This window comes from Dendrobates tinctorius, unplaced genomic scaffold (genome assembly GCF_039654945.1).
Source record: "Dendrobates tinctorius isolate UK_male_01 unplaced genomic scaffold, ASM3965494v1 ptg000046l, whole genome shotgun sequence".
NCBI classification, from domain to species: Eukaryota; Metazoa; Chordata; class Amphibia; order Anura; family Dendrobatidae; genus Dendrobates; species Dendrobates tinctorius.
Window position 1 is genome coordinate 6136639 of NW_027361714.1, and position 17558 is coordinate 6154196.

Consider the following 17558-nt stretch of genomic DNA (forward strand, 5'->3'; position numbering starts at 1 on the left):
AGCAGACTCATGTGACCTGGAGCTGCTGGCACGGGAAAGAGCAATAGAAAGCCTGATTCTTCAGAAGGAAGAAAGATTAGTGCGGAACGTAACGAGAAGAGAACTAAGGACTAGGGTCAGAGCAGAGCCCTTCCTCAAGTTCGGAGCGCATGGCCGGGGTCCGGTCCCCGAGGCTGTTTGTGAAACTAATGTTCCAGCAGCAGACACCGGAGGAATAGGAGCTGTGACCACTCTATTCCCAAAAAAGACTCAAAAACACGGTGGCAACCCATGTGTGAGCCGGGACATGACGGATGGAGTCCCCAAAGCAGGCTACAGTCACTTGTCATGTGAGTAGAGTTCAAAGGAACATCTGAGAGGAGGAACTTGGGTTTAACACACAACTACAAGTAGTTCAGTATAAGCGCTAGTGAGGAGACGTTCAGAACAGGCACACAAAAGAGAGAGCTGGAAAGGTTAATTCCATCTGCCTGGGAGTTGGCTGAGCCCCTGATCTGGAGACCACAGCATTGAAGCGGGCACCTGTCTGTGCCAAGAACGTGAGTAAAAGAACTGGAACTGCATTCATCTGTCTAGTTGCCTTCTTCCCGCACCAACCCACTCAGCACTGCTACATCTCTGTGCCTAACACTGCACCATCTACTTCTCCTCACTATCTCCTCAATTGCTAACCTCATCTACTCTGCCCTGGGACTACAGCCCTACCTGTGGAGGGCTACAACATCATTGTTGCACCACACCATCTGTTCCAGAGAAGCAACCCTGCAGCGCTGGTCAAACTGACCAGAAACCACAGGTGGCGTCACAAATCATCTCAATAACTTTATCCCCATCACTCTACCCCTTTTACATTGACCGCCTGAGGCCACGGGCCGGGTCACCGCCACTGTGACATCTCCCATTGAAATCAACGGGCCTGGCACCGAGTACCCCACGGCCTCTGGGGGCGAGTCACAGTCACCCTGCAGTGTGGCGCTTCCAGCACACCAGACAGGCCAAGGCAGGGGACCCCCGCTGCCTGAGTAGACCTGCCGGGCCTGGGCACATCTTCGATCTACCACCTTCTTCCAAAGGTATGTCTGAAGAGGTTCACCTTTCAGGGACAGGAAACCAACTGGGAGGTCCTCTCATGCTCTGTAATCCAAATGATGCGGGAGATACAGTTAGGTCCATATATATTTGGCCAGAGACAATATATTTCTAATTTTGGCTCTAGACATTACCACAATGAATTTTAAACAAAACAATTCAGATGCAGTTGAAGTTCAGACTTTCAGCTTTCATTTGAGGGTATCCACATTAAAATTGGATGAAGGGTTTAGGAGTTTCAGCTCCTTAACATGTGCCACCCTGTTTTGAAAGGGACCAAAAGTAATTGGACAATTGACTCCAAGGCTATTTCATGGACAGGTGTGGGCAATCCCTTCGTAATGTCATTCTCAATTAAGCAGATAAAAGGCCTGGAGTTGATCTGAGGTGTGGTGCTTGCATTTGGAAGATTTTGCTGTGAAGGAAACATGCGGACAAAGGAGCTCTCCATGCAGGTGAAACAAGCCATTCTTAAGCTGCAAAAACAGAAAAAACCCATCCGAGAAATTGCTACAACATTAGGAGTGGCAAAATCTACAGTTTGGTACATCCTGAGAAAGAAAGAAAGCACTGGTGAACTCATCAATGCAAAAAGACCTGGGCGCCCACGGAAAACAACAGTGGTGGATGATCGCAGAATAATCTCCATGGTGAAGAGAAACCCTTTCACAACAGCTAACCAAGTGAACAACACTCTCCAGGAGGTAGGCGTATCAATATCCAAATCTACCATAAAGAGAAGACTGCATGAAAGTAAATACAGAGGGTTCACTGCACGGTGAAAGCCACTCATAAGCATCAAGAATAAAAAGGCTAGACTGGACTTTGCTAAAAAAAACATATAAAAAAGCCAGCACAGTTCTGGAAGAACATTCTTTGGACAGATGAAACCAAGATCAACCTCTACCAGAATGATGGAAAGAGAAAAGTATGGCGAAGGCGTGGTACAGCATACCACATCATCTGTAAAATACTGCGGAGGTAGTGTGATGGCTTGGGCATGCATGGCTGCCAGTGGCACTGGGTCACTAGTGTTTATTGATGATGTGACACAGGACAGAAGCAGCCGAATGAATTTTGAGGTTTTCAGAGCCATACTGTGTGCTCAGATCCAGCCAAATGCAGCCAAACTGATTGGTCGTCGTTTCATACTACAGATGGACAATGACCCAAAACATAAAGCCAAAGCAACCCAGGAGTATATTAAAGCAAAGAAGTGGAATATTCTTGAATGGCCAAGTCAGTCACCTGATCTCAACCCAATTGAGCATGCATTTCACTTGTTAAAGACTAAACTTCAGACAGAAAGGCCCACAAACAAACAGCAACTGAAAACCACCGCAGTGAAGGCCTGGCAGAGCATCAAAAAGGAGGAAACACAGCGTCTGGTGATGTCCATGAGTTCAAGACTTCAGGCAGTCATTGCCAACAAAGGGTTTTCAACCAAGTACTAGAAATGAACATTTTATTTACAATTATTCAATCTGTCCAATTACTTTTGGTCCCTTTAAAAACAGGGTGGCATGTTAAGGAGCTGAAACTCCTAAACCCTTCATCCAATTTTAATGTGGATACCCTCAAATGAAAGTCTGAACTTCAACTGCATCTGAATTGTTTTGTTTAAAATTCATTGTGGTAATGTCTAGAACCAAAATTAGAAAAATGTTGTCTCTGTCCAAATATATATGGACCTAATTGTAGGTGCCACCCTTTTAGGTCTGTGTGTTTCGTTTCCCTGAAGGGCGGATCCCCTCTCTCGACGTGCTGTCATGGGAGACCGAATAAATGACCGTTCTGGTGGTTTTTTTTAGCATTTAAAAGGGGTTTTCCCCACGAACAAAGTTCATCTTAATCAACAGATCTTGGAATAATAATGAGTTCCACAATTGGATGTGTTTTAAAAAAATGTCCCTGTGCTGAGATAATCTTATAAATGTGCTCCTGCTGTGTACTGTGTAATGGCTGTGTCTCACCGTGCAGGAACACGGTCTGATTGTACCAGAGGTCCTGGACCGAGGAAGAAACGAGAGTATACAGACAGGACAGTATGAGATCACGAACTATTCTTTCTTTGAGGTAAAACATTGTCTAAAAACAGATAACGAAATTCTTTTACCTCACAGAAGGAATCATCTGTGATCAGATACTGTAAAAGTCTGTATCTTCTTTTGCTTCCTCCCCTGCCCAGGAGATGTGGTATGATCAGACCATATCCCTGGGACACTGGTATCTGATTATCTCAGCATTGAATCAATATTTTTAAACACATCCAATTGTGGAACTTATTATTCCAAGATGGAGTGAATAAAATATACCATACTTTGTTCATGGGAAAACTCCTTTAATGTACAGTTTAAATTATCAATTTTTTACAGACATAATACAAAATCTGTTGAATTATTTTTATTTTTGAACTGGGAAATGGGCTTTATAATTAAAATATTTTTAAATTATCCTTTAAAAAATGTTTTCATGTTTTACTTTATTTTTTTAGTCTCGCATTTATTTCTATATGCTTCTCCCAATCCAAACAGTGATTCACAGATATTTTTTTTCATTTATGAGAATATCGGAAATTTGGCAAAATTTGGAAAAATTAGGAATTTTAAAGCTTAGTTTACAGATTACAGTTCAAATACTGTGTGTAGTTTATATAATTTTTAAACATCTTTTTATTTAGCTAGGGTGTTAGAACAGCTAAAAGTTTAGCAGCCATTTTTTTTTTTAAACAAAATTTCTAAAATCTATTTTTCACAGGCTTATTAAGATTTAAAGTGACTTTGAGAGGCCTGTATGTCAGAAAACCCTCAAAATTGCACCCCAGTAAGTATTCAAAACCGCATTCAGGAAGTCTGTTAACCCTTCAAGCGCTTCACAGAAATAAATGCAAAGTGGAATGAAAAAATGAAAGGTTACATTCACCTAAAATGTTGCTTTAGCTTCATTTACACAAACGCGAGGAAATACACCAAATGATTTATTAAACAATTTCTCCTGAACCCAGTAATACTCGATAAGTGGTTGGAAACTATTGTTTGGGTACACGGCATGGCACAGAAGGGAAGGCAGGCCATTTGACTTTTAAAGTGTCATTTTAAAAAAAAAATTTGGCTGGAATTGACTATGGACCCCATATTGTGTACACACCCATACAAAGTAGTCAGAAATTACTGTTTTGACAGACAGCAGGGTTGTGGTTGTTGTTTAAAGGGAATCTGTCACCCCATTTTTGGACTATCAGCTGCCGACACTGCCATCGGGCTTATCTACAGCATTCTGTAATGCTGCAGATAAGCCCCCGTTGTAACCTGAAAGAGAAGAAAAACGAGTTATATTATACTCACCCAGGGGGGGCGGTCCTGTCTTGGTCCGATGGGTGTCGCGGTCCGGCGCCTCCCATCTTCTAACGATGACGTCCTCCTCCTTACTTCTGCCGCGGCTCCTGCGCAGGTGTACTTTCTCTGCCCTGTTGAGGGCAGAGCCGAGTACTGCAGTGCGCAGGCACTGGACCAGGTCAGAGAGGCAGGTAAAGTACACCTGCGCTGTAGCCGCTGTAGGGTCGGTGGCGAGGGAGGAATGGCAATTGGGTGGTGGTGCTGCTGCTGGTGTTAGTGCAGATAGGCGGCGGAGGTGTGCTGTACTCACAGGAATGGGGGGTGACCCGCTTCTTGGCGTCGACAGGCACGAGACAGAGGCAGGAATCGTATTCAACAGGTTTGCTTTTATTGGCCGCCCTCACGACGACCAGAAAAAAACCACGACAGATGTTTCACACTGTTGTCCTCCTGCAGACAGGCCCGAGTACCTTCACTTGTACACTTTCTCCGTCAGGCGTACTTCGTGGCTCTATCCGCCGTGGCTGCCCTAGGCCAATCCACCACGGCGTTTCACCTTACAAAGTCCACCAATAATCCAGGTCCTCACAGGCCGTCTCTGCCTGTGACCAATGCCCTATAGGGTCACCCCCCATGACCGTTTCCACTGTCAAAAGTCTCTGAGGGGTCTCCTTTGTGTGACAGACTCTCCTAACCTGTGAGCTCCCCTGGCTGACTGAAGCTTCTGGAAGCTTACCTCAGTATTTATTCAGACAGACCAGGTAGCCCCACCCTCTGTCACCTCTGCCCAATCAGAGTCATCTCGACCTCTGGCAGTTATGTAACACTCAAATGACAGTTACATAATCACTGCCATCGGTGCTCTCCAGTGATCTCTGATGGGCAGACTGCCACATGACACCTGCTGTCAATCTCTCTGTCTCCTATCACAGACAGAACCGTACCCAGCTCAACCTCCCCACACCGCAACGGGAATTAAAGAAGAGGACGTCACCGCTACAAGATGGGAGGAGCCGGACCGCAACACCCATTGAACCAAGACCAGACCGCCCCTCGGGTGAGTATAATCTAACTCGTTTTTCTTCTCTTTCAGGTTACATGGGGGGCTTATCTACAGCATTACAGAATGCTGTAGATAAGCCACTGATGGCGGTGCCGGCAGCTGATACTTCAAAAATGGGGTGACAGATTCCCTTTAAGCTTTATTTTCAGTTTTTAGATAATAATATGCTCGTTCCCCGCGGTGTCCTGTGGGGAGCGGGGTTCTTCATGTGGTGCCCTGCTTAGGTATCCATAATGCAGACTGGTGACAGGTCACTCATCCCTCTCAGTGACCTGCCCGATAGATAACATAATTATTACCTGTACATACTGAAGAAAAAAAAATATGTAGGCGCTGCACCTGCGCTGCAGCATAATAGCATGTTTAGTGTCCTAGTAATAACTGCTGGTGCTTGCTTGCAGAAGGTTTTTTTCTTCAGTATGTACGGGTATTCATTATTGGGCAGGTAACAGAGGGATCAGTGACCTGTCAGCAGTCTGCATTATCAATACCTAAGCAGACCACCACAAACTCCCCTCCAGGCCGGACCCCGAAGCACAAGCATATTAACTCAGAACTGAAAATAAAGATTAAACAACAACAAGACGGATTTCATCAATCAAGGAATCATTTTAATCAGTATAACGGAGCCAATCTGACACTGTATGTAGGTTGCTGTGCACAATCTTGCTGACAGGTTCCCTTTAAAGGGAAGTAGTGCTATTTGACTTTTGGAGTGTAATTTTGGCTGGAATTGATTGTGGATGCCATATCTGACTCACAGATGCCCCAAAGTGCCAAAACAGGAGAAACAGCCCACTTAGGAAAATACACCCTAAAAAGAAATTCATCCAGGAGGTGTAGTGACCTTTTTGGACTCAAAGGTGCTTCATGAAAGTTTATTACATTAGTAAGTGGAAAAGGAAAAATTGCTTTTTTTTTACTAAAACGATGTTTTAGCCCCAAATTTCAATTTAACAAGGGATAACAGGAGAAAATGTATGCCCCAACTTGTCAAGCATTTTTTCCTGAACACAGCAATACCATACATGTAGTGATAAAACTACTGTTTGGACACATGCCCCCCCCCCAAAATAAAGACATGTGAACAATACAATTGATTGTAATGGCTACATCTTCTATTCCTGAAAAATAGATAGAATACGTATGTGAGAAACAGAATATGTACGTGAGAAACAGACAACTGAATGAGGCCTTAAAGGGGTGGTCCAAAGGCGACCACATCGGTGTCATTATACCTGGCGTGCAGGAGATCATCCCCCACAGTTGACATCACTGGTCTCTGCCAGGTATAGTCACAGCGCTGTCTTGCCAGATCATTACAGCATAGCTGAGCAGACAATAGAGCGGAGGGTGTCACTGTGTCACACAGTTCAGGGACCAAGTCCGCCCCTTTCACTGATGACACTTCGTTTCACGGGCTGTGGCAGTGACCATAGCTTCCACCCCCTACGCTGATGATGCATCGTTTGAGAATCCCAGGATGCACTGGGAGCTCTCAAACGAATCGTCATCAGACAGGAAGCAAAAAAAATATATACCCACAGTTAATGTAATAAGTGAACGGTAGGGAATTTTGAAAGCAAGTACATACGAAAATGGCTTAGATTGTGGCACCAAATAGATAGAAATTTAGATAACATTTATTTTCGCCTTAGGACTGCTCCTTTACGGTACATGCACATTTTGTTGCAGTTTTACCATAGATTTAACTGTACGCATTGCAAATCTGTACCGTAGGTCAATTTACGTATGGAAATTTTCCTAAGGCGTAGATCAGAGTTTTAATATCTCATCTACTTAGCTGGTACTATAATATTCAGCTTAATACTACATTTAAACACAGTAAAGGTACTGTCACACTTAGCGATATCGCTAGCAATATCGCTATAACTTGTGACGTTATAGCGATATTGCTAGCGATATCGCTGTGTCTGATACTTACCTCCGACCCGCTCCCCCGCTGGTTATCGCTGATCGCGCGAGAACGTCCTGGACCGTTTCTCGTCGTCAGCTTCCTGCGGCGCTTCCTGTGGAGAGACGAGCGTGGAGCCAGGCGGGAGGACGTCAGGATCGCCTAGTGTGACAGGTAAGTAGCGACCCCCGTTCCCAGCGATGTCGCTGGTGAGATCTGCCTGTGTGGCAGCTCACTAGCGTCATATCGCTGGTCGGGATCGCTGTGCATCGCTAAGTGTGACAGTACCTTAAGTGTGCATTTACCCATAACGTTTACTTGCCTGGCAATCATGTAAAATTTTTGCATTTATTTAGATTTAAGCCTACCTGTACTAGTTCTTCAATTGTCAGTAATTCAGATATTAATGCATTCCTCCGATAACCCCAGGAGCGTTTGTCAATAGTCATACAGTTCTCCCATTTGTGAGGTAGTAGGTGTCCAGGGTTATAGCGGTCACTACATGTATAAAAACCACCATGCTTGCACATACAGCCAGTTCCCCATCGGTCGTTAGTTACTACGACATCTTTTACTGGGCTGAAATGGGTGAAAGATATAAGGATATGCATGAAATTTCAATAGATTAACACAGCAATAAACAATATAAAACTAACTATGATGTTTCTTTTAAAAGTTTTTTGGCTATTTCCTTGTATTTCAGTACCATTATTGGAGAATACAGAATAACCTTTACCTTAGCAACAAAGCCTGTCCATGCATTGGGACCAGCAAGGATAATAACATGTCTAACAAATTTCACTGAAATCTTTAAACGGACTATAAAAGACTCAACTTGCCTTTCATTGTAGAGCCAAGCCAGAAAGTCAGTGCTGTTCCAGTAGGTACTTGGGGCTTCACCATCTCCATCAGACCAAACAATTTCTGGCTTATATTTTATTACAATTTCATATAATTCAGGCAACGATTTACTAGCTGGAAAAAAACGTGTTTGAAAAGCATTCTGCTTATCAGTCAGAAAAAGAGGGTTGAACCACTCAAAAAGAGAGTGGTAAAGTCCAAAGTGCAAATCGGTATTCTGCCGGATGGCATCTGCCAGCTCACCAACAAGGTCACGCTTTGATCCCACATCCATGGAGTTCCAGTTCCAAGAGAATTTGGAGCCCCATAGGGTGTAACCTTTTAAAAAAAAAAAATACTGATTACTGAAGTGTGTTACATATGGAGCATGATCTAATATGTTGTTGATTTGTCACAAACTTCCATCATGGATTTCACCCTTTGTATCTGCAGTAATCAGCATCCCACACATGTACATTTTGTTGCACGTATTGGTTACATAAAAAGTACACTAATGGATTGGGATCAAACTACTGCTACAGAATGACTTGCTGAACTTCCATCATGACTTCCATCATGGATATCACCCTTTGTATCTGCAGTAATCAGCATCCCACACATGTACATTTTGTTGCACGTATTGGTTACATAAAAAGTACACTAATGGATTGGGATCAAACTACTGCTACAGAATGACTTGCTGAACTGCATAGAGAAGCTCCACATTTAAGTAGCCTTAGGCCGGGGTCACACTGTGTTATGGCAGTCCGTTAGACGGACTGCGTTACACCGCGGCATAACGCGGTGTAACAAATTTCGCTACTGCTGCCATTAACCCCCATTATCGGGCGCATAAAGCGGCATGCGTTCGCGATGTGCCGTCATTCAGTGACGGAGCCTCGGAAGCTGCCTGCAGCGTCTGAGGCTCCATCACCGCTAGCGCAGATGAATCATCTGCGATAGTAGGTATACTTAGAACAAGTAGTTCTAAGTATAGCATAACATGTTCGCATTATGCTATATAGCGTTAACGCAGCCCGTCAACGCTATGCGTTGAACGGGCTGCCAAACGCAGTATGAACCTGGCCTTAAAGAGATGGTCTGAAACTAAATTGTATTTTAATCAATAGAGGTGGCGCTGGTCTATGCTTGCTTATTCCTTACTCACAATGCGCTCTGTTGCTGACTTGTCACTTCTGATCAGTTCCAGCGAGAGAGTGCAATGTCACTGTGCACTGACAGGAACAGTGCAGTGACAAAATCCTACTGAGCAGCCATCAGAATTAACAACCAGCACATAGTAGAGCAGCCCCTGAAACGGAGGTCACAGATAACATTTTGTTTCAGGAATGGGGCAGAGACTGCAGTAGCGAGACCACAGCCTCTGCCCCCTGATGATGACTCATATCAGTATCTCAACATGCACCGACATTCTAAAATAGTCAAAGAGGAAGTTGTAGTAAAAAAAAATTAAAGTAGTGAGGAAATGATATGGACTAGTGATGAGCGAGTATACTCGTTACTCAAGATTTCCCGAGCATGCTCGGGTGATCTCCGAGTATTTGGATGTGTTGGAGATTTAGTTTCTGTCCCCGTAGCTGAATGATGTGCGACCGCTAGACAGCCTGAATATATGTGGGAATTTCCTAACAAACAGGCAATCCACACATGTATTCAGGCTGGCTAGCAGCCGCATATCATGCAGCTATGGCGACAGAAACGAATTTTCCGAGCACGCCAAATACTTGGAGATCACCCGAGCATGCTCAGGAAATCTCGAGTAGCGAGTATACTCGCTCATCACTAGTAGGGACGTTTCAATTAAAGTATATTAGAAAAAAAATTAGATTAGGCCAGCAATGATTTAGAATTAAAATAAAATTATGCTTCAGACCCCCCCTTTAAAAACTATGCAATGCATCCTAAAGAGAACCAATAAGAAACTATTACCCTCCCCAAACCATGAATATGATCGTATAACCCTTTAGAAGATACAACAAACCTCTGTGTTACGTTTTTCTCACAATGGACTCAAAGAAAATAAGCCAGTCGATACATTTACGACAACAAATCACTGCTCCAGCAGCTAAAAATCGTGTTTTTAAGTTATGACTGGAAGTGCTTCTCAACCTCCCAATGTATTTCATACTAAGCAGCACTCTAAACCTGGCTAATTGACAGACCGTTTGCTGTAGTAGATAGCCACTGACCTGTCAATCAACCAGGGAAGGATGCCCCAGTACACTTCTAGACTGAATCGATTGGCTTATCCTTTAATCTTACAGTCATATTAATGATTAGGGGAAGGGTGGGGTTAAGTATTTGACAGATTCCCTTTTGAAAACACTCTTGATTCAAAGTGTCCTACTAATTTTTGTCAACATCTTCTATGTAGACCTAAGCTGATTATGCAGTATACTCGCTTCCATTTGTCCCCTAGCTCTAGCAAAATTGTTTCATTTTTCATTTTAGTTACATTGGCACAATAATAAAATGGATTGAGAAGGTGAGCTTTGCCTTAAAGGATATATTTGGGTGCTGCACAAGTAGGTGTAGCACTGTACAATAGACCCTGCATGTGGTACCACCAATTTACCTGCAGGTGTTGCACACGTTTTGCTATAATATCCTGTAGACCAGGGGTCCCCAACCTGTAGCTCGGGAGCCACATGTGGCTCGCAGTCCCATGAATTGTGGCTCGCGACTGTCTGCTAGCTTGGTGCACTAGGTCCAGATCTAGCAAACAGGTATGAAGAGTACATCTCAAAATGGTGAATTTTTGAGTAACCCTGCACAGAAGAGCCGATCTGGATGCACATTTACTGTTCTTATGGGTTTAGAGATGTTTTGGGTATGGTACGCTGGAGGATGGTACTACCTGTTAGAGGTGGTGCTCAAAGCTGGATGTGACAGTGTGTTGGGAGTCCTTGATGAGAGAATACTGAATGGGGGTATTGTGGGAACCCCTGGATCTCAGTGTACTGCTTTGGAGTGATTTCTGTGGAAAAGCTTTGAAAATCATTATACCTGTAATGGGGGCTTTGGTTGACACTAGTTTGATGGGGGTGGGAGCTGGATGTGGCTCACAACCCTCTCAGTGCTGAATGTGGCTCACGACCCTCTCTATAAGATGAATGTGGCTTTCAAGGTCAGGAAGGTTGGAGACCACTGCTGTAGACAAAAATGCATTGGAAACTGAACACATAATTGATGCAAAAATAGTAAAACATCCAATATTTACCTTCATGATGTTTTGAGGTGAGGACAACATACTTGGCACCTGACTCTTTTAAAATGCTTGCCCATTGCAGTGGGTCATAGAACTCAGCAGTAAATTGAGGCCCAAAATCTTCATAGCGGAAACCAGGGGGGTAATTATTTGACATAAATTTGACATACGGCTCTGACTTTTGCCCTTGCCAATACCACCTAAAAATAAAGAATAAATGATAATTGTACTTGTTTTTAAAAGTGTACTGCTAGGATCATCAGCTTAGGATCAGCTTTTACCACTATATTGTAATGAGATGCAGAATTTGGCATGTATTGAAAGGGAGTGTCCAGGTGTTTATTGTTTTGTAGCTTATCCTTAGTGTAGGTCAGTGATATCAGATCAGTAGTGGTTCGACTCGTAGTGAGCAGCTGTTTTCAGGTTGTGTAAGGAGTGGTACCCCAGAATTCTGTACGCTGTGTAGGGGAAAAGTACTGCAGCTCAGCCACTACTCAGTGTATGAAGCAGTGCTGTTTCAGTTCCATACACTATTTAATCCTGGCTGCTGTGGACCTGAAACAGCATATCAAGCCCCCACAGATCTGATACTGCTGACCCATCCCAAGAATTGGCCATCAATATCAAACTCATGGACAACTCTACGATGTGAAATCATCTTATGAGGAAATTAAGAAGTCGTATTGCCATAAAAATACAAATTTTATTCAATAAAATTTAAAAAGATACAACCAATCCGTTTATGCGTTTATGCATTTAAAATATGGGGACAGTCAATGCAAAAAAGAACGGTCATTGGAGATATGAATACAACCAGACTGTATGTACTAATCACAAATTAGTAAACTGTACGCATAACGTTCATATGCAGGCATATAGAGCAGCCAGAAGGCCTACAAAAGTGCATAGTGCATATAACACCCAGTAAATAGCTTTATATTACTTATAAGTGAGTAAATACTATGTACTGCATATAGAGCAGCCAGAAGGCCTACAAAAGTGCATAGTGCATATAACAAAAAAAAAAAAAAAAATTTTTGTCTATGTATAAACCCTACTTAGGGGCATTCGGCTTAAATGCCTAAGTTAGTAGATGCCTCAGTATTCAAATATCCCAAATGAGACCCGAGTGATAAAGAAGGGAACTAAGGTTTAGGCTGAGTTCACACGTGGCTTTTTTTTGCGTTTTCGCGGCGGTTTTAACCGCGCAATTTTGCCGCGAAGACGCGAAAAATAAGCATCCCATGCATTCCTATGGGATTCCGCAATGCTGTGCTAATGCTGCATTTTTTACCGCGGCGGAATCGCTTCGCGGTAAAAAACGCAGCATGCTCATTAATTTAGCGGAACCGCGGCAATCCCGCACCCATAGGAATGCATTGTTCTGCTTACTTTCCGCATAAATATTGTTATTCTCACCTTCCGACGTCCCGCGCAGCCTTCCCGCCTCTCTCCATGCTCCCAGTAATCCTTTGCGAAAATGACCGCGATGGCATCCGTTCTCGCGGGATCGCAAAGTCTCGCGGTCATTCGCGAGACGTTGCGATCCCGCGAGAACGGACGTCATCGTGGTGATTTTCGCAAAGGATTACTGGGACCGGGAGCGTGGAGAGAGGCGGGAAGGCTGCGTGGGACGTCAGAAGGTGAGAATAACAATATTTTTTACATTTTATCTTTTACTACTGATGCTGCATAGGCAACCTCAGTAGTAAAAAGTTGGTCACACTAGTCAAACACTATGTTTGACGAGTGTGACCAACCTGTCAATCAGTTATCCAAGCGATGCACCAGATCGCTTGGAAAACGCTAGCATTCTGCAAGCTAATTACGCTTGCAAAATGCTAGTTTTTCCGCGGGAAAATCGCGGGAATTTAAAATGCGATTTTCCCGCGGAATGGAATTCGGAATTCTCGCGGTAATTTCCTTGAGAGTTCCGCTACATGTGAATGTAGCCTTAAAGGGCAGATTGACAAATAAGTAAGAATAGGCAGCCAAATGAAATATATCATACCTCCAATACCTCAACCCCACATCCAAATTTCAGGATGAATTACAACAAATTCTGGACAGGGCTTTTGATAATGGAATCATTAATAAAGATCTTAAGAATCACTTAGTCCCTGAATACCCGAGAATGGCCTACATTTAAGGTACTGTCACACTTAGTGATGCACCAGCGATCCCGACCAGCGATATGATGCGGTCAGGATCGCTGGTACATCGCTGAGTGGTCGCTAGTGAGCTGCCACACAGGCAGATCTCAACAGCGACATCGCAGGGGTCGGGGGTCGCTACTTACCTGTCAGACGAGGCGATCCTGACGTCCTCCTGCCCGCAACCACGCGTCGCTCGTCATCACAGCAGGAAGCCCAGCAGGAAGCTGACGATGAGAAACGGTCCAGGACGTTCTCGCACGATCAGCGATAACCAGCGGGGGAGCGGTCGGAGGTAAGTATCAGACATGGCGATATCGCTATAACGTCACAAAAACCAGTGACGTTATAGCAATATTGCTAGCGATATCGCTTAGTGTGACAGGCCCTTTATTTTATCCCCAAGATCCATAAGGATTCTACAACTCCCCCCGGTCACCCTATAGTTTCAGGTAATGGTAATTTATGCAAAACCATCAGCAGGTATTTGTATTTTTATCTCAAACCCCTAGTTAGTAATTTACCTTCATATCTTAAAGATACAGGAGATGTATTACGAAAAATCAAGGTCACTATGGACATTGAGTCCCTCTATACACCATCAAAATGGTATACAGGTGGTTAAGACTTTTTTACACCTTTAAAATTATGAGTCTGGGTTAATTGATTTCCTTTTGGAACGTCTTAAATTTGCTTTAGAGCATAATTACTTTACATTCAAGGAGGGTATCCATCTGCAAAAACAGGGTACCGCAATGGGGGCGGCATTCGCGTCCTCTTACGCAAATCTCTTTTTGGGGAAATAGGAACAATCCATTTTTTTCACCAACCCGGTGGCTTTCATTGAGGGGGTCCTGCTGTGGGCCCGCTATATTGATGACATTTTGCTCATATGGCAGGGCTCAGAGCAGGATCTCCTCACCTTCATAGCCATTTTGAATGATAATAAGCTAAACATCAAATTGACATGCAAGTACAGCCGGGATAGTATTGATTTTTTGGACCTTCTAATCTCTAAGGGTATTCATGGCATATTACAAACTAATGTGTTTCGTAAAGAGACGGTGGTCAACTCATTACTGCACGCTGGATCCTCACATCCTATACCCCTCATAAATGGAATCCCCACCGGGCAATTCTTGAGAACCAAAAGAATTTTCTCTAACGAAAGGATGTTTTCTGAACACGCTGACCTTTTGTCACGCAGATTTCGAGAACAGGGATACTCAAAGAGAAACATTAAGAATGGGCTCAGGAGGAAGAACTGATTTGTTACAACCCGTTACTAAGCCTTCGAATGAATTAAAGGTACTATTTATATTGACCTATAACCACCAATGGATGGAGATGAGAAATATTCTAAATCAATTTTGGCCCATCCTTCAAATGGACCGCACCCATGCAAAATACATCCCTGAACAACCATCTATTACTTATAGGTGATCGCCAAATCTGAAGGATCAATTGGTTCACAGCCATTATCCCAGACGGCAACTGAATAAAGCTTTCGGATCTAAAGGACCTAAGTGGGGATTTTACCCTTGCGGAGCATGCATAGCCTGCCCTAACATGTTGAGAGCCAGTACCTTCCAATCAAGTGACGGTAAGAGGGAATTTACTATTACGCAACACATTACCAACGATTAGCGTTATCTACTATGCGGTTTGCCCTTGCCCAAAAATTTACGTGGGTCTTACTTCAAGACCATTAAGGGTTACAGTAAGGGAACACTATCGGGACATTCTTAATGCTCAGAATAGCGATGACTGGACAACTCTGAAACCCATACCTAAACACTTTAAGATGTTTCATAACTGCGATGCCACAGCCCTCAAAGTCACAGGTATAGATAGAGTCCACATAAATTTGCGGGGTGGAAATTGGAGGAAAACCTTAGCGCAGCTGGAGTCCCATTGGATTTATAAAATCCAATCTGTTCAACCTCTGGGGCTCAATGAAGTATTGAGCTATGCCCCTTTTCTGTAATTTTGCTCCTTGTTTATATATATGGTTTTAATTGTTTTTATTTGTATATTTCCTTTTTTAGTACCTATATTCATTTTTGGCGCATATTACGGAGGAATGCGGCGGCTGTTTTCGGGAATCTCTCAAAGAATCTTCATAGCCATGGAATGAGCAAACGAATAGACAGAGGATTGAATAACCACCCAAAAAGGATTTTTTTCATAGAGGATGCCTTATTCTGATATATTTCATTTATTTATTTTTTAATGGGTTATTTGGTATTTATATCCCCAGGGAGTATGTGTATATACAATATATCTTCTATTCCTGGGATTGAAGCTTGAGAAAGATAATTTGCATATTCCAGGTGCCTTCTGGGAAAAGCGAAGAGTCTCCCTAAGCAAGAGGATCGTTGGATACAGCTGCGACCAGCAGCTTGGAAAGCATCGCCGAACCAGGGATTGAAGCTTGAGGAAGATAACTGGCATATTCCAGGTGCCTTCTGGGAAAAGCGAAGAGTCTCCCTAAGCAAGAGGATCGTTGGATACAGCCGGGACCAGCTGCTTGGAAAGCATCGCCGAACCAGGGATTGAAGCTTGAGGAAGATAATTTGCATATTCCAGGTGCCTTCTGGGAAAAGCGAAGAGTCTCCCTAAGCAAGAAGATCGTTGGATACAGCTGGGACCAGCTGCTTGGAAAGCATCGCCGAACCAGGGATTGAAGCTTGAGGAAGATAATTTGCATTTGTAATTATAAGATAATTTGTAAAGGAACTGGATGCACAGGTAGTTTTTTCTTCTATCCTTCCAGTAGACGGGCATGGCACCAGGAGATGGAACAGGATCCTTGATGCGAACAACTGGCTAAGACGATGGTGCAGATATCAAGGATTCGGATTCCTGGACCACGGTGTGAATTACCTGTACGATAGACTCCTCGCCAGAGACTGACTAAACCTCAACAAACCTGGGAAACACACATTCGCCAGAAGACTCGCTACACATCAGGAGAGCGTTAAACTAGAAGAAGAGGGGATGGGAAGAAAAACGTTAGACACGAACATGAAACCAGATATTATACTGATGAATGATATGAGGTGTGGCAAAGAAGATCCAAGACAACATACTCAGAAGGGAGGTAAGAAAATTTCTAAAACAATCAACAGGGAGGAGATTGGAACAAAGCAAAATTCTCTAAAATGCATGCTCGCAAACGCCAGAAGCCTGACAAACAAGATGGAAGAACTAGAAGCAGAAATATCTACAGGTAACTATGACATAGTGGGAATAACCGAGACATGGTTAGATGAAAGCTATGACTGGGCAGTTAACTTACAGGGTTACAGTCTGTTTAGAAAGGATAGTAAAAATCGGAGAGGAGGGGTTTGTCTTTATGTAAAGTCTTGTCTAAAGTCCACTTTAAGGGAAGATATTAGTGAAGGGAATGAGGATGTCGAATCCATATGGGTAAAAATACATGGAGGGAAAAATAGTAACAAAATTCTCTTTGGGATCTGTTACAAACCCCCAAATATAACAGAAATCATGGAAAGTTTACTACTAAGGCAGATAGATGAAGCTGCAACCCATAATGAGGTCCTTGTTATGGGGGACTTTAACTACCCGGATATTAACTGGGAAACAGAGACCTGCGAAACCCATAAAGGCAACAGGATTCTGCTAATAGCCAAGAATAATTATCTTTCACAATTGGTGCAGAATCCAACCAGAGGAGCAGCACTTTTAGACCTAATACTATCTAACAGACCTGACAGAATAACAAATCTGCAGGTTGTTGGGCATCTAGGAAATAGCGACCACAATATTGTACAGTTTCACTTGTCTTTCGCTAGGGGGACATGTCAGGGAGTCACAAAAACACTGAACTTTAGGAAGGCAAAGTTTGACCAGCTTAGAGATGCCCTTAATCTGGTTGACTGGGACAATGTCCTCAGAAATAAGAATACAG

General features: G+C 43.3%; 1 protein-coding gene across 1 annotated transcript in view; it reads right to left on the reverse strand.

The window, feature by feature from the left end:
- The window catches only part of FUCA2 (alpha-L-fucosidase 2), a 47664-nt gene that overhangs the window by 14075 nt on the left and 16031 nt on the right, over window positions 1-17558 (reverse strand). The window contains exons 2-4 of the mRNA XM_073575672.1: window positions 11484-11671; window positions 8242-8581; window positions 7771-7981 (exon numbers count right to left, since the gene is read on the reverse strand). Coding sequence (XP_073431773.1) covers window positions 7771-7981; window positions 8242-8581; window positions 11484-11671 — 739 coding nt within the window. The remainder of the gene's footprint in view (window positions 1-7770; window positions 7982-8241; window positions 8582-11483; window positions 11672-17558) is intronic.